Raw genomic sequence first — 20,048 nt, 5'->3', positions numbered from 1 at the left:
GAACTTTGGATGTGATTGATTGGACTGAACTTTTGATTGAACATTTATTGTAACATTTATGCCAAAAGGGACTGCCCCTAATTTGGCTTTCTGTCAATGCGCCTAGCAAACATTGGTTTTGCTTTCTTTTCTTTTCTATTTCCTCTCTCACTATTCTAATTTCTCTTAGAAATTGAATATTGTGTATATCTTTAGTTAGAAGTGAATTTAGAACTACAAAATGATTATGTTAAATGATCAATGGGGAGACTAGTCTCCCAATGATCATCAGGGGGGATTGTAAACCTCAAATTTCCTTAGACTTATAATTGTTGAAAATTTCACCATTGGGATATTTCATACTTGGAAAATTTCTTACTGATAGTCTATTGGAATGGGAACTCCATTGGCATGGGAGGTTCCTTCTCTTCCCTTCTTAAGATTACTTTAGGACAGAAACCCTTTGCTGAACAATGGAAAGGACTTTGACCTATGCTTAAGCATAGAACAGGAATTTCTTTGAGTCTTGATTGATTTTAGAATTGATACAATGGAGATACTTGGAATAAATCTCCACCCTATTCAGTCCTAATAGGATTGAGTAAGGGCTGCAGCCTAGATCAAAATTTAATTATTCCAATCTCTACCATACTCAAGTTAACAGGATTTAGAAAGGGCTGTAGCAAAGGAGTATAGATTTAATCATTTGAAAAATATGACCTTCAACAGACATGTGCAAAAGCCAGAAACCTCTGGGCGGTCCTGGGTTAAGCGAGAGCCTCCATTGACAGGGAAATTGATGAAGAGTGATTGGTAGATGTGAGGACTGAGGGGAGGCAACTTGGATGGTGTCCTTAAAGATAGGAGGGTCTGGAGACTCAAGGGGGAGAGGTGATTGAGTTTTTTGGTCGGTGGTTCCTGGGCTCTGAGGAGGCTTGCTCTGAAGGAAGCTGAAGGTGGGGGCCTCTGAGACTGTTTCTCCATTTTGGACACGTGAGTAATAGGGACTGATCTCTTTTCTTTGCCCCAGCTATCTAAGGGCTTGGGCCTTTTGGCCCAGCCTAAACAGAAGGGGTATTTAAGCCCTATTCCCTTCTCTCCCCTTTCTCTCTCTATATATATCTCTAATTCCTTTCTTGCTCCTATTGTAATTAAACTCCAAAAAAGGCTGACAGCTGACTTGAGTTTTTCATTTAGGAATTACATAGCTGATTCCTTGGCGACCTTAAATTAATATATATCAGTCTTTTAAAGTGATTCCCTTGTAACAAGAGTCAGGTAAGAGTTTGATTAATCTATTGATCTTCTGTTCTTTCCAATATTAGGAAAGGGATAGGAGTATAACCACGTTGTTCAGTAATGCCTCATTACCTCAGGGAACTCCCAATACCTGGGAATTTTAAAAAATCTCACAATTTTTTATTGTCTCCGGTTAGTACCACTTATAGGAGTATTTGTTCTGTATGCATTGTTACAAGGGTACTAGCTTTACCAAGCATTTAGTTTGATTCTTACTAAGAAAAAGAGGCAAATGAAAGAGAGATTAATGGAGACTAGAGTTGCATATCTTGAGGATTGCATCTCGAAATTAACTAACACTATTGCTCACCAAACTGAAACTATCTCCAAAGTGGAATATCTCTCAAATCACTAAAAGTATAATGCATTTAAATGAAACTATCTCCAAACAGAATGAGAGTTGTGCTTGGTCTTCTCCTACGTTTCGAATTTTTCCATTAAGGCACCTAAGATTACAAGCCAAAAGAAAGAAGATACTAACCCTAGCCTATTCTCTTTAAGAGAAGTACCAACCCTTAACCTTAAGAAGAACAAGTTAGTAACTATTAGACATCACAAACCATTTGCCCCTCAGGATATGGAGGGATTTAAGTGCAGCATTCCTTCTTTTGAGGAGGAGCCTATAACTGTGATAAAAAAAGCTAGAGAAGATGATGTAAGCAATTTGATCCAACTTGGATTGATTTTGAATATCTTCTAGATGAGTTACTAACTAAAAGGGAAAAGGATAAAGTTACCAATCTTACCAATGAGCAGGATGCAGGGTTCACTGGTCTGTGAATAACCCTCATTGGGAAATTAATGATGAAACAAACTATGCAAGATTGTGCCAAGCTAGGGAGGCAGTTCTTAATGGAACGAGAGTTTGTTAAGATAGACCTAGTACCCGGACAAAATTTGAAAAGCTTAAGTAAGAAATAGGAGAAAATCTTTCACACTTCATGGACACTTATTGAACTGGGAGGAAGATACATAGACATTGACTTAACAAGAGAAAGAGACAATAGACAATTGAGAAGGCAATTTGTAAAACAAAAAATAAAACAAAACAAAAAAACTGTTGCTTTAAAATAGTCAAAGACTATTTTAAAACCAGTTGCCCTAACTGGATGAATATGGACCTTGATGAATTAAGGAGAGTGGCAATTTATGTTTATAATGGGCATGAAACGAAAGATGCCTATGATAGTGATTTAGTGGATGCATTAAGAAATGAAAAGCATCAGGCCCAGAGATGGGAGGTCCTGGGTTCAAATTTGGCCTTAGACACTTCCTATCTGTGTAACCCTGGGCAAGTCAATTAACCCCTATTGCCTAGCCCTTACCACTCTTCTGCCTTGGAACTATTGGTTCCAAGAAAGAAGGTAAGGATTTTAAAGAAAAAAAAAGAAAGGAAAAGTACTAAAGGGAAAAATTGAAAGGCTTTAAAAAGGTGATATTAATTTTGGGGTAACTATTGCTCCTGTGTGAGAATATACAAACCAGAGGCCAATGTGTTACTTGTGCAAAAAAAATGGATACTTGAAGACAAATTGCAGATACTAGAATCAAATATTCAGCAATTTTAGAAATAATGGTGGGAACTTTTGGAATAGCTATTGTTAAATGGTAAATTTGACCAGTAATAAGGTTGGTTGAGTCATGTTAATCTTTAGCTGCTCCTCCCTGGCCTAAGGGCAATATGGATACCCTCAGGCCTAGAGTTCACTGACAAAGGCAATCTGACTTTCTTGTTGAAAAAAAGTAAGTTTATTCAAGTTGATATTCAGGAACTAGGAAAGGATGATGGGCTAGGAAGATCCCTAATCTTTTCCCAAGCTATCTGTCCCAGTTCTCTCTGACCTTCACAGGTCTCTTCTGTGTTCAACACAGTTGGACCTTCTCTGCCTCCATCTCTATCTAGTTCCCACCATCTTGTCTAAATAAAGCTAAGTCCATCCAAACAGTCTTTGAATTAAGGTCAGAGCTCTTTGATCAATCAGGAGGATGGTGACAGAAATGACTTAGCCACCACAGTCGGTAGGCTCAGCCTACTGGAGGTAACTTGGAAGTCCAAGTCAGTTTCATTGTTAGAGTCTTCTTGGGAGTCCATAGATGTCAATTAGATGTCTGGGATCACTCAGGAACAACAGGAGCTGAAGTAGGCAATTTGGGTAGATTTCCCACTCAATCTAGAGAGTTACGGTCAGGAGCTGTGTCCTTCTCCATGAACCTCGCACTCTCCCCCAACTGCCAGTCCCAGGCTCTCAGAATCCCCACTACAAATTCCAAGCTCCCTCCTATATTCCATCTTCTGCATCTAGCACACTCCTGCATCTTCATCTCTGGCCCTTCACATTTTACCCAAATTTCCCCCTTTCACTATTCTAGAACCAATAACTATTCTAGAAATAATAATAACAGAAGCAATTTCCAAAATAATAATTTTGGAAGTTATGGGAATAATAGAAACAGTAACCAAACTGAGGCAAATAACTTGTTACAATATATCCCTAATGGAACATGTCCGTGTACTAGCCAAAATGTAAATCCTCCTCAATTAATCAATTAATTCTATTAATTTTCTGTTGCTTGTGCACTTAGAAGAGCCATAAGGACTAGGCAATAGAGGTTAACTGACTTTCCCAGGGTCACACAGCTAGAAGTATCTAAGGCCATGTTTGAAACCAGGATCTCCCAGGTGCTCAATCCACTTTAGGCCAGGTGCTCAGCCCACTGAACACCATTAGCCTTTCCCCAACACTCTCAATTAGAGAAATGCAAATTAAAACAGCTCTGAGGTATTCTCTCATATCTAGTAGATTGGCTAATATGACTGAAAAAGAAAATAATAAAAAAATAATTGGAGGGAGTGTGAGGAAAGGGCTTTAAAACTGAATACCCTTTGATCCAGTAATACCATTGCTAGGTCTCTATCCCAAAGATATTTTTGAAAAGAAGGGAAAATGATCTATTTGTACAATAATATTTATAGCAACTTTTTGTGGTGACAAAGAATTGGAAATTAAGGGGGTCTCCATCAATTGGGGAATGGCTGAACAAACTGTGGTGTCTGATGGTGATGGAATATTATTGTGCTGAAAGGAATAATGAACTGGAGGAATTCTATGTGAACTTGAAAGACCTGCAGAAATTGAAGCACAGTGAAAGGAGCAGAACCAGGAGAACATTGTACACAGAGTGGCACAATCAATTGTAATAGACTTTTCTATTAGCAGCAATGTAATGACCCAGGACAATTCAGAGGAACTTATGAAAAAGAACACTTATCCATATCCAGAGAAAGAACTGTGGGAACAGAAACACAGAAGAAAAACACATGATCGATCACATAGTTCGATAGGGATATGATTAGGATTTTGGTGTTAAAAGATCACTCTGTTGCAAATATGAATAACATGGAAATAGGTTTTGAACAATGATACATGTATAACCCAGTAGAATTGCTTGTCAGCTCCAGGTGGGAGAAGAGAAGGGGTGGGGAGCGGGAATCATGAATCATGTAACCATGGAAAAGTATTCCAAATTTTTTAAATTGTAAAGAAAAAAAAAAAGAAAATTAGGTTGCAATCTGGTGAATCCAAGTTATGCTCATTTAAGGATAAAATAAAATTATTTTATCAACACATTTTTGTGTGGACCTTGTCTCTAAAAACTAAATTGTAAGTTAGAGGAACAGTTCAATGTTCATTTGGAATAATTCCACTTGGTGCCTTTAAGTTACACACAGTTAAGACTGCTCTAAAGACTTGTATTTTATGATACAATCCTTTTGATATTGAGTAACTAAACTCTTCCTAACTGCCATGATTTTCCACTTGCCCTCACAACTGACATTATAAAGACCTTAATCAGATCAACAAATGCTGATCATTCCTCTGGCCCTTTCTAAAGTCACACTGACTCTTTGGTAGGTGGCCATCTTCCAGATGAGTAATCACTGAGTTAATGATTAAGGAGGCCTATGGCAAGGATCTTGCCAGCAATAACTAAGAGAGAGATATTCCCCCTATGGTTGTCACAGGACAGCCTGTTTCCTTTTCCTTTATAGAAAAAGAAAAATGGAGGTATTCTTAAATTCCAGGAGGAAATTTTCAGTTCTACTTTTGTATGAACAATGTAGATATCTGCTGGGATGGAATCAGTGGCAGGTGCTTTGCCACTGAGTAGAGCTTGATTGCATTCAGTACTTCTTTAGTTGAAGATTTGCCTAGAGAGGAGCTGATTACCACCTGAGGCATATGATCAATAGTTTTAGCATTGGTTGATAACAGTTTGTTATGAACACTATGGAGAAAAATAAAATTAAAAAAGAACACTATGGAGGTGTGTTCAGCCTATCTCTCCAGGATCATGTCATTGTCACTGATCAGTGTGACTTCATTAGCACTGTGTAGTTGAAATGCACCAGAGGTTTTTGGTCCATAAATAGTCCTCAGGGCATCATAGAAGTGCTTGAGATTATTCCCACCAGTGGAAAAATTTCTTCTGCCATCTTGCTGAGCAAGAATCCTGTATCTCTTTAAGCTTCACTTGGACTTTGCTTTTGATGGAGTTAAACGCTGCCTTCACGGAGATGGACAAGCTATCCTGCTGATAAACCCTGTGGAGTTCTTTTTTAGCAGCTTCTAAACTTTCTCATCTTTTTCATCAAATCATTCCTGATGTTTACTGGTGTTCTGGCCCAGATGAGCAAATGCAGTGCTCTACACCAAATCTCTGAAAGCTGCCCACTCCTATTCTGCTTTCCTTTTGCAGTCTGTGTACTTACTCAGTTTTCCCTCCAGGTCAGCAATAATCTGTTCACACACAGAGAAAAGCTCTATCCTGTTAACACTGATTCTCCACAGTCATCTTCAGAGCTGTTGCTTTCGCTGAATGCAAATATTTAGCTTGAAAAGGATGGTGAAAATTGGGTTGCCCAGAGTTCATCAGCATTGTAAGCCAGTGAAGAGAGAATTAAAATTCTCTTTGTCTATTTTGACAATATTAATCAACCAAGAATTTAAAGTACCCCTACTTAACACTGAGTAAATCACTAACAAAAAAAGTTCTTAACTCCAAAGGCCACAAGCATTGCCCCTTGGGCAGTGCTAGGCAAATTGAAAGGCTGTGATTGGTTCCTGTGAAGAGGGGGAGAGACAGGAAGTGACGTGGAAAAAGGAGGTATAAAAAGGCGAGACCAGAAAGAAGATTCATCATGCCTAGTCTTTTGGGAAAGAACTTTCTTATGGATAGATTTCTGGTCCTTCTGAGAGAGACCTTTCTCGTGGATTGATTCTGAGTTGGAGATTGCTGTGCTGGAGAGGCTTTCTGGGTGAGTGACTGGAGCTGAAGGAAGAGGCTTGCATTGGTGGAACCCTTGCTAAAGACACCACCGGGACTTCTGGTGGAAGAAACTACTGTGACTTGTGAAAATTGGATTTAGCTCTCTCCTGATTGTAACAATGAAGACACTTAGCTCTTCCTTTATTGGGAAGATTGAATTGTAATCCACAATCTATTTTTAGATTTTAATCCCCCAAAAGGTGGTAACTCAGTATTTGAAGTAGATCTACCAATTTTAAGCACAAAAAGGTACAAACTAACTACTAAAGGTGTGATCTAAGCAAACAAGGTATAATCTAACCAAAGAAGGTGTGAACTAAAGAGTGGGCAGTCCTGGAGAGGAGCCTCTGCTGTGATTGGTAGACATGAAATTTAGGGGAGGTGACACAAGAGAAAAAGATCTTTAAAAAGAGGACCATAGAGGCCAGAAGAGTGATTCGAAGAGATTTGAGCATTTGAGATTTGTGATAGAGGGAAGAACAGTCACTCGAAGGAGAGACTGGAAGATGGATACTCAGACTTGGCTGTGGAATTGGACTCTTGGAGGAGCTTGTGCAGGAGACCTCAGACTGCTTTCCTTTTAGATAGTCACCTTGGTGAGTGAAAGGCTGACTTAGTGACCCTGCCTTTCTGGAGGTGTAAACCTCCGAGAAAGGCCCATCATCTTGAGACTCCTGTTCCCTGATTAGGGCCTTAGAATGTCTACCTGGCTCTGAGGACACCAGAGCTCTCTCTCCTTCTCTACCCTTTCCTCACTTCCTTAATATCTTAGACTTTATTGTAAATAAACTACCATAAATTACATTACTTTAGTAATTCATTTTGGGATTTAGAAATTAAATCCCTGGTGACCACCAATTATAATATTGAAGTCCAACCACAATTAAATTTGACAGACTCCACATGGAGATTGGGACTTGAAGGGTTCCTTGCTGGGTGGTGAGCTGGACTTCTTCAGACAGTAATTATAGGGTATCTAGCTAGGCAGTGTTTTCTACTTCTTTCCTATATTTCTCTTCTTTTGCTATATTTACATTATATTAAATTGTTAAAAGCTACTAACAGCCATGTTGACTTAAGGGTTAATTATTTTAAAAACAGTGACCACAATCTCATTTTTTAACTCTTATATTTGTCAAACCCATTTTTACCCTTACATCAATTTTAATTTTAATAACAAATTTTAATTGTTATACTAGTAATATGATGGCAAACTCACATGGATTCTGGATGAAGGACAATGCTCTCATACTTTCCCAGGCACCAACAGAGTGAAGTAGTGTTATATGCTTGCTCCCATGCTCTTTGGCATGATGTTCTCTGAGATGTTGTCAGATACCCTCAGTGAGGACAAAAATAGCATCAAGATCAGTTTTCAAACTGATGTTAAACTATTTCATTTGAAAAGGCTTCAAGCCAAAACCAAAGTGGAGAGGACATTGGTACTTGACTTTTTGTTCAAAGATAATTGTTTACTCAATGTGGCCTCTGAAACTGCTGCCTGTGTTAATTTTGGCCTGACAACACCAAGAAAACAGAGGTCTTCCACCAGCCAGCACTGTACCATTCATACATAGAACTGTTGTGGGAGAGCTATGAGATGAAACCCCAGGTTGGGGATAGGCTACCCTTTACAAGAATATAATATTCCAAAACTTAGCTTAAAATTAAAAAGAGAAATGTATTAATTTGGAAGCCAGGTGAAAGGCTGGGAAACAGTGTTCAGATGGAATACTGCCTCCCCTAGGAGATGGGGTTTAGGGTTTTTTATACCCTTTTAGCAACAGGGCCTACATGACTAGAGAAAGGATGATGTACTGGGTCTCTGGAACCTGAGATGGGTCATGTGGTTATGTCCCACGACTCAAAGTCAAAAGTGGGTGAATTGTGCAGTTTAGAGGGTAATCAGATATCTGGATATAAAATAGATGCATATCAGGAGCAAGCTGGGATGTGCTTATCTGTGCTCATCAAGAATGAAGGGAAAGGCCAGAGGGGCTCAAAGTCACCTTCCCTAGCATTGCAGGAATTCAAATAAAAATGAGTATTTTATGTACACTCTGACCTAGCACACAATCTGGGGTTTTGGGGTGTCTAGAGGAAGTCTATACCCCCATATCAGAACCATTGATCATAAAAAATGGAGAAACTTTGAATGCTGTGGATAAGTTACCCTTTTTTAGAAGTACGTTCTCCAAGGCTGTCCCCACAGATGATGAGATTGATGCATATATTGCCAGGTCTTGCTCAGAGTTTGGGAGACCTCAAAAGAAAGTGTGGGAGAGAAAGCTTTCAAGTGGTATAACAAACTGAAGGTCTAAAAAGCCCTTGTGCTGACTGCACTGCTATATGCTAGTGAAATATGGACAGTCCACTACCAACAGGCTAGAAAATGAAACTGCTTCCCTATGAATAATCTCAGGAAGATCTTGAAGGTTACATGGTAAGATAAGGCATCAGATACTGAGATCCTCTCCAGAGTTGAACTGCCAAACCTTGAGACAGAAAGTGTAACTCCAAAAGCTGGCCACGCTGTTTGAATGCCAAATGCACCCTTACCCAAAAGAGTATTTTACAGAAAACTTGCACAAAAAAGCTCAAGTGCATTTAGAAGAAGCAACATGATGCACTTTCAAGGTATCTCTGAAGAATTTTAGCATTAACTGTGAGATATGGGAAACACTGACACAGGATGCTCTGGCATGGAGTGCCTGTATCAAAGAAGATGCTGTGCTCCATGAACAGGGCAGAATTGTAGAAACACAAAGGAAACATGAGCTACACAGATCCTGAGTCACCTACATTCTAAATGTTTTAATGGACTAGTTATGCCCCATCTTGCGTCTTCCCAATGCACAATGGTTTGATCAGCCACAGCTGAACATTGTACCCTGACTCCAGCATTGTGGTATTATTGGTCTTCTTTAAAAACACAGAATGAACAACTAAACTCCTAGAGGTTGTGGTTTAAGCCACATCCACCTTTTACTGAGTTCTAATCTCTAGCAAATAATACTTTAGAGAGGCCTTGAACATGTCCATAGAAGGCAGCAATTTCACACGTTTCACTGGTTTCCTTAAAAAATTTTTTCAATTAAAATCTGAAGATCTTTGAAGGAGGATATATATTAATAAGCAAAAAAAAAAGTGACAGGTACTGAGTTCTTAGGTGAAACTAAATTTGCACTGTTTTCTAATTAGTACCTAGATTTATTTCTATGGATCATATTAAAACTTTTAAATTGGGGTCTAAACACTGATCAGAAGAGATTTGCTTTAAAAATTACCACCTGTCTATAACACATGAATAAACCAAACTTCATTATAGAAAACCAATTTGCAACAGCCAGTCTAACAATTATAATTGAATTTAGGTGTAATGACTTTTAGTGAATCTTATAGACTGTAATAGTTCCTTACCTCCCAAATATCAGGGTGTTGAATAATTTTGTGTATCTGGAAATCAGGTAGATTTTTCTGCAGATAATCTGCCAGCAGTTCTGCCTTAGCAAAGTATGGGCAATCTGCTTTACCTAAGAGATCAAATGAATAGGGAGACAGTTTACATTCTCGTGTATGTTGGTATTAGGTATTCACATAGGTTGCCTATCCCATTTCTGTATTTATCATGTATATACAAATCAGGTAGAATTCAATTCAATTGAACTTAAATATTTATTTTCTATTGTGTGCAAGACAATTCAATAAATTCTAAGGTTATAAAAACAAAACCAAATTGTATCTGTTCAAAGAGCTTCTATTTTTTGGGGCAGTAGGAAGAACACAGCATGTACAAAAATTAAGCATAAATAAGTGTAATACAATGCAATATCAAAGAATTAAAAATTAGTACAATCAGAAGCTTCATGGAGAGCACTGGCCTTTGAAAAGCAGAGCTGTAAAAGGTGAACACTCTGTGGAGAGTATTGTATATCTGTGTGCAAAGCAGACAAGAGAGGGCCTTTTGAATAGAGATGAATCAGACAAGTGATAAAGAAATGAAAGAATTCATTTCAGAGACATGTTCTTTAGTTTTCAACTATTTCTCTTTTGGAATCCTCCCAACTGACATCCCAACCTTAAGGATCGAATAGGTCTTGTTAAACTAGATAATTCTTTTCAAGTCAAGCATATTAACAATTTATTAAGTGCTTGATGATGTGCCTTAGTACAGAGGTGAACTAAGCTAAAAAAATACAAATAAAAAGACAATCCTTACCTTCAAGGAGCTTACATTCTTTTTTTGGGGGGGGATGTAGATTCTTTTTTTTTAAATAGTATTTTATTTGATCATTTCCATGGATTTACATTCTTTTTTAATAACTTTTTAAAAAAACTTTTTTTAACTGTTTCTGTCTTAGAATTGGTACAATTCTATTAGTTCTAAATATCAGTTCTAAGGTAGAAGAGCAGTAAGGGCTAGGCAATTGAGATTAAGTGATTTGCCCAGGATCACATAGTTATGAAGTACCAGAGACCAAATTCAAATCCATTACCTCCTTGTCTCCAGGTCTGGCTCTCAATCCATTGAACAACCCAGCTGCTCTTCCCCCACCCCCAACTTTTTCTTAATGTGAAAAAGAGGATTAGAAAGTTTCTAAGGCATTGGAGTCAAAGCAAATAGAAATGGGACTGTTAAACAGTACATAAAGCTCTCTGCTTACATTATATTGGCTTAGAAAACCACATTATAGAATGCTGTGTTCTATTATATTTTTATTTGTGAAATATTTCCCAATTACATTTTAGTCTGATTCCAGCCAAACTTAGGAGTATTGAAGGTCACACATATTTTGACATCTTTGATCTAAGGTACTAAAGCTAAAATAAGACTTTCTATATGAAAGACAGCATGATATAGAGGAAATACTGTGGGAATGAAAAGATCTACTCTGCCACTAACCAGCTAATGATTTTCTCTTCCATCCTGGACCTCAGTTTCTTCACCTGTAAAATGTGGTTGGACTAAATGATATTTGGTTCCATAAACAAGACACTGCATTTCTTGTTTCTAAGCATTTTCTCTGGCTCTCCCCCATGCCTAAAATATTCTCTTCCCTTATCTCCACTGCTGGCTTACCTGGCTTCCTTTAAATTCCAGCTAAAATCCCATCTTTTACAGGAAACCTTTCCCAAGCCCTTGTAAGTCTAGTGCCTTCTTTCTGTTAATTATTTCCCATTCATCCTGTACACTGCTTGCTTTGTATATATTTGTTTGCATGTTGTCTTCCCCACTAGACTGTGAGCTCCTTGAGGTCAGGGACTGTCTTTTGACTCTTTTACAAACCAGTCTTTAGCACAGTGCTTGGCATATAGTAGCCACTTAAGAAATGTTTACTGATTGGCTGATTATCTATAAGAAAGGTACATCACCTATGACATAGCCTTTTCACTGAATTCATCCTCCAGCAGACTTCAAGTCCCATCTGGTCTCAGTAGACTGCTTTAAGATCAAGCCTGTGATAGATTTCCTTTCACTTGAGGACTACACTAGCCAAGTTTGTGCATACTGCAAGAGGATAAACTGTTTTGGTCATTCTCAAGAACTATCTACTCATTTGCAGAAGGGCTTTGAGTTGGTGGAGGGAATATGGACAGAATTACAGATCTTTTCTTTGAAGTATATTTAAGAACACTGTTCTCATGGACAGCTGGGTGGCTCAGTAGATTGAGAGCCAGGCCTAGAGACTAGAGGTCCTAGGTTCAAATCTGGCCTCAGACACTTCCTAGCTGTGTGACCATGGGCAAGTCACTTGACCCCCATTGCCTAGCCCTTACCACTCTTCTGCCTTGGAACTAATATATAGTTCTTACACTTGAGGAGAGGGAACATTCAATCAGATTCTGTATATCCTAAATCCTAGAGGTTTATCTAGGGAGCCACAGATCACAGGTAAAAATAGGTACATCCCATTCTTGACTCCTCTAGTTTAACAAAGAACATGTAAAAATTATTCACATTTATCCTCAAGTATTCACCGAACACCAGGTATTACATCAAACATATTAACAAACATATTCCTTAGATTACAGTAGCTAACATTATAAGGTGATATGATTGGCAATCACCGTTTTCAGGAGTTCTTAACCTCTTTGGCCCTGAATACAAAGGCCTTTAGCATTCTGGTGAAGCCTGTGAATCCTTCCTCAGAATAATGCTTTTTAAATACATAATATAAAATTAATAAGATTACAAAGGAAGTGTATCTATACAGTACTGACATTGTAATAAAAAATTAAGTAAATTCATGGGCTCCAATCTTAAACTCTTTTTCTTTATTTGATGTGGGCACCTAGTGCTTTGAAATATAATATTTGGAAGGAGAAAGATTTGGGAATGGAAATTTTGGAAGACTGGAGAAGAGAGCCATGAGCACAGATTCGACTTCAATGCAAAAAGGAAGCTTTACCTATATGAAAAGAAGGCATTTAGGTCTTTGTTCCCTGTGGACCAAGTATTCATTTTGGGTTTTACCCACTTTCTAGGACCTTTAACCTGTCTTCCATGAGCAGACAACTCTTTCAGTAGAAGGATGACTTAGGTTAGCTGAGGTTAAAGGAGGTATGAGCAATTGAACTGTAGGAAATATTGCTTCTGTTTTGGGGGAAGTTTATGATTATTTCCAGGTACTCCTACTACTCAACTTAACCCCAAGTTAATGTACTTTTTCAGCTGCAGCACTAAACCTGATTGGTATAAAGAAATAGCTGTCAGTGGATAGGGAAAATATAAGAAGGGCTACAGATATAACAGCAGGAAGAAAGGGAAGATGTCTGCAACATCATTCTTGTCCAGATTCTGCTAGGTATTACTCTCTTTTATGTAAGCACATGTGTGCATATAATATGTATGCTTTGTATGTCTAGATATACATGTGCTTGTGTGTACATAATGTTAAAAATTATCAAGCATATATTATACACCTACTATGTAGTAATTAGATGCAGAACACCAAACATAGAGCTTAAATTGGAAAGCAGTTTGGCAAAAAGTAGATATAGACCAATACATATCTTAAACTATTTACTAAGTAAGATAAGATCAAAATGGATCTAGGACCTAAAGTGAGATATTATAAGCAAATTAGAAGAACAGGAGATATATTACACATCAAGTTTATGGAGAGGAGAGGAATTCATGAATAAACAAGATATAGAAAGCATTGTGAGATATAAAATGGATAATTTTGATTAAATTCAATTAAAAAGGTTCTATACAAATAAAACTAAAATAGCCAAGATTAGAAGGAAAACAGAAAATTGAGGGAAATTTTTTTTAACAGTTTCTTTTTTTGATAGAGATTTCATGTCAAATATATAGGGGACGTTGTCAAATTTATAAGAGTATGAGCCATTCCCCAATTAATAAATGATAAAATGATATGAAGAGATAATTTTTGGATGAAGAATCAGTCATATGTAGTGAGATGGAAAAATGCTCTAAATTATTACTGATTAGAGCAATGCAAATAAATAAAAATAATTCTGAGGGGGCAAGTAGGTAGTTCAGTGGATTGAGAGTCAGACATAGAGATAGGAGGTTCTGGGTTCAAATGTGGCCTCAGATACTTCTGAGCTGTGTGACCCTGGATAAGTTACTTAACATCCAGTGCCTAGTCCTTCCTGCTCTTCTGCCTTGGAACTAGTACAAAGTATTGATTCTAAGGAGGGAAGGTAAGTGTTTAAAAACAACAACAACCCACAATTCTGAGGTATTATCTCATACCTATTAGATTGGCTAAAATGATAAAAGGGTGAAATGACAAATGTTGGAAGAGATGTGGGAAAATGGGGACACATATGTTGGTAGAACTGTGAACCGATTGAACCATTTTCAAGAAAAATCTCAAATTATGCTCAGAGAGTTATAAAATTGAGTAAATATAACTTTAGACCTGGTAATACCACTGTTGGGTCTGTATCCCAAATTGATCAGGCAAAAAAACCCCAAAGAATCTATATGTTCTATAATATTTATAGCAGCTCTCTTTGAGGTGGCAAAAAAACAGGAAATGGAAAGATGTCCATCAATTGGGGATTAGCTAAACAAGTTGTGTTATATGACTGTGATAGAATATTACTGTGCCATAAGAAATGATGAAAAATCTTTTCCAGTCTAGTGAAACTTGGTAGCAGTCCCCTCACTCAGCCCAACTCAGCTAGATGAAGCACTTGGGCTCTGTGGTGTCAGGAAGTGGCTTTCCCCCCAGGTGGGAGCTGACTGGGAGCCGAGTCCCTGCCCCCCTCCTCCCCAAGGTGAGTGTGTGGGAACAGTAGGTCTCTGGGGGGAAGGTGTCATTGCATGCAGTCTGGGGTGGGGAAGGACCACAACATGTGTTCTCTAAAAGATTCTAAAAGGTTTGCCAACACTACCCTAGATCATCTATTAAGTGTCTGAGGCTAGATTTGAATTCTGGTTTTCCTGACTGCAGCCCAGTGCCCCACTCATGAATACATGCATTCAGGATTATGTGTGTAGAGGTATATACACCTGAGGAAGGTGATTTGCAGACTCAGCCTCCTTCTCTTTAGAGATCCTAAGTCCTAAGGACCCAAAAAATCAATGAAGGAGGAGGAGGGGGAGAAGGAAAAGTAGAAGGGAAAAAATGATGATAATGATCCTGCAGTATCAAATACAAAATCCTCTGTTTGACATTGAGACCCTTTTATATCCCAGCCTCTTTCAGCCTTCTAACATGTTACTTCTCAATATGTACTTTTCCATCCAGTTACATTAGTCTCTTGCCTCTTCCTAAAACAAGATTCTCCTCCTCCATCTGTGCTTATGGCATTCCCTCTGGCTGGCCTCCATGCCTGGAACAAACTCCCTCCTCCATTTGCTTACTGACCTCCATAACTTCCTTTCAGTGTCAGTTAAAATCCCATCTTCTATAGGAAGCTTTTCTTCACTCCTTTTAATTTCTTTCTTATTTCCTTTTTATCCTGTATTTAACTTGTTTGTTTGCTTGTTATCTCCCTCATTGGATCATAAGCTCCTGGCAGGGATTGTCTTTTGCCTCTTTTTTGTATCTCCACCTGTTAGCACAGTGTCTGGTGAATAGTAAGCTCTGAAAAAATGTTTGTTTATTTATACATACACACACACATACACACATACCCTTGCTTTTCATCTTGGAATCAATACTGTGTATTGGTTCCAAGGCAGAAGGGCAGCAAAGACTAGGCAGTGGAAGTTAGGTGACTTTGCCCAGGGTCACACAAATAGGCTCGACTTGAAACTACATCCTCCCAACTCCAAACCTGGCTCTCTCTTCATTAAGCCACCAACCTGCCCCAGAATAAATGTTTATTAACCATCTGCTGGTGCTGTGCCTGGCAATGGCCCCCTTTGATCTTTACAACTACACCCCTAGGTAGAGACGTAGGGCATTGTCATTCTTATTTTACCGCTGAGTAAATTAAGATTCATAGAGGCTCCGGCATCTAGACCAGTCAAACAGTCCTCAAAGGGCAGAAAAAGGTGGATCTCTCTGGTTCTTCTCCTAGGACGCAGCCGCCTGCTTCTTTTGGGCAGTTGAACTACAAGCATTAAAAATATTGAGGGGTCCCTGAAGGCTTTCTTACCCGCAACAACGAATTTAGCCATCTTCACTGTAGGGAACGGCCGAGAGAGGGATAGAGAGAAAACAACTTCGTTGCTAAGGAACGTCCGTAAGACGCGTTCCTTTGGAGCACTAAACTGTAAAAACAAAGTCTCTCTCTCTCTCTCTCTCTCTCTCTCTCTCTCTCTCTCTCTCTCTCTCTCTCTCTCTCTCTCTCTCTCTCTCTCTCTCTCTCTCTCTCTCTCTCTCTCTCTCTCTCTCTCTCTCTCTCTCTCTCTCTCTCTCTCTCTCTCTCTCTCTCTCTCTCTCTCTCTCTCTCTCTCTCTCTCTCTCTCTCTCTCTCTCTCTCTCTCTCTCTCTCTCTCTCTCTCTCTCTCTCTTCTTCTTCTTCTTTTCTCTTCTCTCTCTCCACTCCTAATCCTTCTTTCTCTCTCTCTATCGCTCTTCTTTTCTCCTTTTTCCTCCCTCCTTTCCTTTCCTCTCTCTCTTCAGCTCCCCTCCGTCTCCTCTATCTGTCTCTCGTTATTAATAACAAAGTGGCGTCTTTCCGGTCACTAGAACGCCCTTTCGGAATGCTGAAATACAGAGAACCTGGGTTCGAATCTCAATTTTGTCTCTTCATTCATTCAATCAGCAGTTGACTAATTGTCTGTTAAGCTACTAGATATTGTGGTTGACGACTGAGATACAAATACAAAAATGAAGCAACCCCCGCCCTCAAGGAGTTTATTATATTTTATTGGAGGAGAGAATAAGACCAGACACAGAACCGTAAAGTCCAAAGTGGACGCAAAGTAATTGGAAAAAGAGAGTGAGATAACTTGGATAACTCTGGCCAAGTTGCGAGGTAACCTTTATGGGTTTCAATTGCTTCGCTGTAAAATGTAATAGATCTTTTCCAACGTGAAATCCTGAGTTCGTTGGCTGATTTTTCTGGTAGCGAACAGTTTTGACCCTCTGTAGTTCCCGTAAGTCTCGCGACACTGGCGGTGCAGCGAGAGGAACTGGCACGGCGGCGTTCAGTTTTCAGAAATGCTAAGGTGAGTGTAGGACGAGTGGTTGAGATTGGGATTCCTCCTCCACGGAGGATAATCTCGGGGTTCTCTTGAGGGTTCTTTTCAGGTTCTTGGGTTATTGTAGAGTTCAGAGAGGAGGATAGGTTGGGGGCTTCGAGTTTCAGTTTCCCGGAGCTTGGAGGATCGCTGGCTGGGCGAGCTGGGCTTACCTTGGCCCCGCACCCCACCGCGATAGAAGCCTTGGACTACCGGCCCCTCCCAGCCGAGTGGCCCCCTGAGTTTGCCCACCAGAGCCCCAAGCCAGCAGAACAGAAGTATCCCCACCCCGCTTCCAGTGGGCGCGAGAGGCAAGGGGCGCAGCGCGCTCTGCTCTTGGGGAGCCCGGGAGATTTGGCTTGTTCTGGATTCCATCCTTCAGACTGCTTTTCTTTCCCGGTTCATGCCACCTTCTTCTGTTGTCGCTCAGAGTTTAGAAATCACCTAGATAATTGTTTCCTAACTCCCCCCCCCCCCCAAATCCCTTTGAACAACAAAATGTAACAACCTCACCCCACTTACTATACCATTCTATTAGATTTATTCATTAAGTGCAAATAACTACAACGCTTTAAACTGGCACATTCTTGCCATGTCATTTGTAACATAATTGGGGGATTATTTACTGCTTGAGGTTCCAGTAAATGTTTTTTAGCAGCAATCCTTTGTCATTTTGGACCACTAATAGGCCAAACCCCTGGTTTCTACTGATAGGGTGGGTTAAAAGAAGGGTTCAAACTAGCTATATGTATAAAATCAAAGGTTTATTTAACTAAAGGGAGAAAGGAAGGGAAGGTAATCAGGGACTAACTTACTTCTAACCCACACCAGATATTAAAATCCTAAACTTTCTATAATTATACTAAACTAATAAATTAAAGTTAAGGAAAGATTTTTAGAGGCAAGGACAAAGGGCCCAAAGAAATCTCACAACACAGGAGTCCTTTCTTTGATCAAGCAGAAATCCCAGTGACATCTCTGTAGGTCCACCCAGGATTAGAAGGGGAATGATGATTAATCCACACACTGTCCACCAGTGTGAAGTAATCTCTCCCTTAACCACTCCTTCAAGTTGGTCCAATTTCCTGGCAGCTTCAAAGTCTTTTCCTTCAGAGAGAGCCAACTCTATTCCCTCTCTGTCTTCTTCCACAGAGACAACAGTAAGTCCCAACTGCCTCTCTCCTCAGTCATCAGAATGTTGACCCAGTCCTTGCTCAGTGGGATTTCCTTGCTTCTTGCTTTTTGCAAAGCTAATTCTTTACAACACCTTATAGATAGGGGCAGGGACTTTAATGTTTGCTTCAGGGAAGAGTAGGTGCTTAATAAATACTTGTTTATCCCAAAATACCAATTGAGCTGATCATTTATTAACTCATTCTTGTTACATAACCCACCCAACCTTTTTTTCTTTTCCAGTCATACATTAGATAACATTTTTTTCATCACTTCTCAATGCAAGACATCATTAATGACTGTCTTCTTTGTTCAGTTACAGTTGTGTCTGACTCTTCATGATCCCATTTGGAGTTTGCTAAGTTACTGGAGTGGTTTATTGTTTCCTTTTCCAGCTAATTTTATAAATGTTGAAACTGAGGCCATCAGGGTTAAAATAACATGCCTAGTGTCACATAGCTGGTAAGTATCTGAGGCCAAATTTGAATTCAGATCTTCCTAATTGTGCCTAACACTGCACCTGGAAAGTCAAACCCAACTGAATAATAACAATGCCTCTTTGGTCAGACTTACTCCTCAAAGATTTGAGCTAAATTCTTTTTTCCCTACTTGTCATTTGCCCTTCTAGATAGTTCCTTGTGGATATAGGGGCTTTATCTTGTTCATTTTTATCCCTTCATGCCTGCAAAAGTGTTAAATGTTATAGATGATTATTGTTTTGTGAATGAAGGAAATAATTCTAAGTATATGACATATTAGAGCACTGGATTTGGTGTCAGAAGACTTGGGTTCAAATATTGTTTTTGCTACATTTTATATAAATTTGGGCAAGTTACCTTTTGAACTGCAATTTCTTGATCTGTAGAATGAAAGGGGTTGAATAAATTGAAGATAGGCTTAGCTTTCCCTTTGTCTACTTTTGGATTAATCAACAAAAGCTAATACACCCATACTTAACTCTAAAGTAAGAAAGTCCACAAACTACTTACCATAGCAGTTTACACCTCAAGGAAGACACTCCCACTTAATGCCTAAGTGGGGAAGGTCCACAACTCACATGCTAAAGTGGGTGACAACTGAGAAATGACTGACTTCCCTTGGGCAGTCCTAAGCAAAGTTACAGACTGCAATTGATCCCTGTAAAGTAGGGGAAGGCACAGGAAGTGATGTAAAGAAGGGTCTTTAAAAGTGGCTGCAGCTTCCTGTGAGTCAGTCTTTGATCTCTTTTGAGGCTTTGGAGGCTGGAGGAGGTCTTTCTTCAGCGTGGATCTGGAACTCTAGCATTTGGTAAGACTGCTCTGGGATTTTCTCCCCTTGGACTTTGGATTGGTGAGTGGAAAAAAAACTGACCCTCTTTTCCTGACTTCTAGAGAGATTAACACCAGATAGGCCTCCCTCTTGGAGGAGGCTGTGTGGATGAAACACTTGCTTAATTTACCTTTGGGCCCTCAGGCTGGGGCTTTGGGAGCCCTGCCAGAATAGAGCCAGGCACCAGAGCAAATATTTAGCTTGTTAGGTTAACTGCTTTTTCTACTCTCTTTCACATTCCTCTCCTTTCACTCTTTCCCTCTATTTTGTAAATAAACTGATAAAAAGTCATTTTGACTTGAGATATATTAATTTTGGTGACCACATTCTCTTATATTTAGTCCAA

General features: G+C 39.2%; 2 protein-coding genes across 11 annotated transcripts in view; one reads left to right on the top strand and one right to left on the bottom strand.

The window, feature by feature from the left end:
- MDH1B (malate dehydrogenase 1B) overlaps positions 1-16,347 on the bottom strand; it is a 45,792-nt gene extending 29,445 nt beyond the window's left edge. For 2 of the 8 annotated variants that reach the window (XM_056808166.1, XM_056808169.1), the window contains exons 1-2: positions 16,192-16,346; positions 10,027-10,139 (exon numbers count right to left, since the gene is read on the bottom strand). In XM_056808166.1, the coding sequence (XP_056664144.1) occupies positions 10,027-10,139; positions 16,192-16,213 (135 nt within the window). In that variant the 5' untranslated portion in view covers positions 16,214-16,346. Of the gene's footprint in view, positions 1-6,049; positions 6,171-7,825; positions 8,870-10,026; positions 10,140-15,455; positions 15,643-16,191 lie in introns of all 8 variants that reach the window. The other 6 variants (XM_056808171.1, XM_056808174.1, XM_056808172.1 and 3 more) reach the window with 6 other exon arrangements.
- A 192-nt stretch (positions 16,348-16,539) lies between these two features.
- The window catches only part of FASTKD2 (FAST kinase domains 2), a 35,867-nt gene continuing 32,358 nt past the window's right edge, over positions 16,540-20,048 (top strand). The window contains exons 1-2 of one of the 3 annotated variants that reach the window (XM_007501856.3): positions 17,073-17,209; positions 18,711-18,856. The gene's annotated coding sequence lies outside the window, so the exon portion shown is untranslated. Of the gene's footprint in view, positions 16,765-17,071; positions 17,210-18,710; positions 18,857-20,048 lie in introns of those variants that run through there. The other 2 variants (XM_056807928.1, XM_001370461.4) reach the window with 2 other exon arrangements.

Source organism: Monodelphis domestica, chromosome 8 (genome assembly GCF_027887165.1).
Source record: "Monodelphis domestica isolate mMonDom1 chromosome 8, mMonDom1.pri, whole genome shotgun sequence".
Lineage (NCBI taxonomy): Eukaryota > Metazoa > Chordata > Mammalia > Didelphimorphia > Didelphidae > Monodelphis > Monodelphis domestica.
Note: the sequence above shows the minus strand (reverse complement) of the source record. Positions and strands in the feature narration are given on the sequence as shown.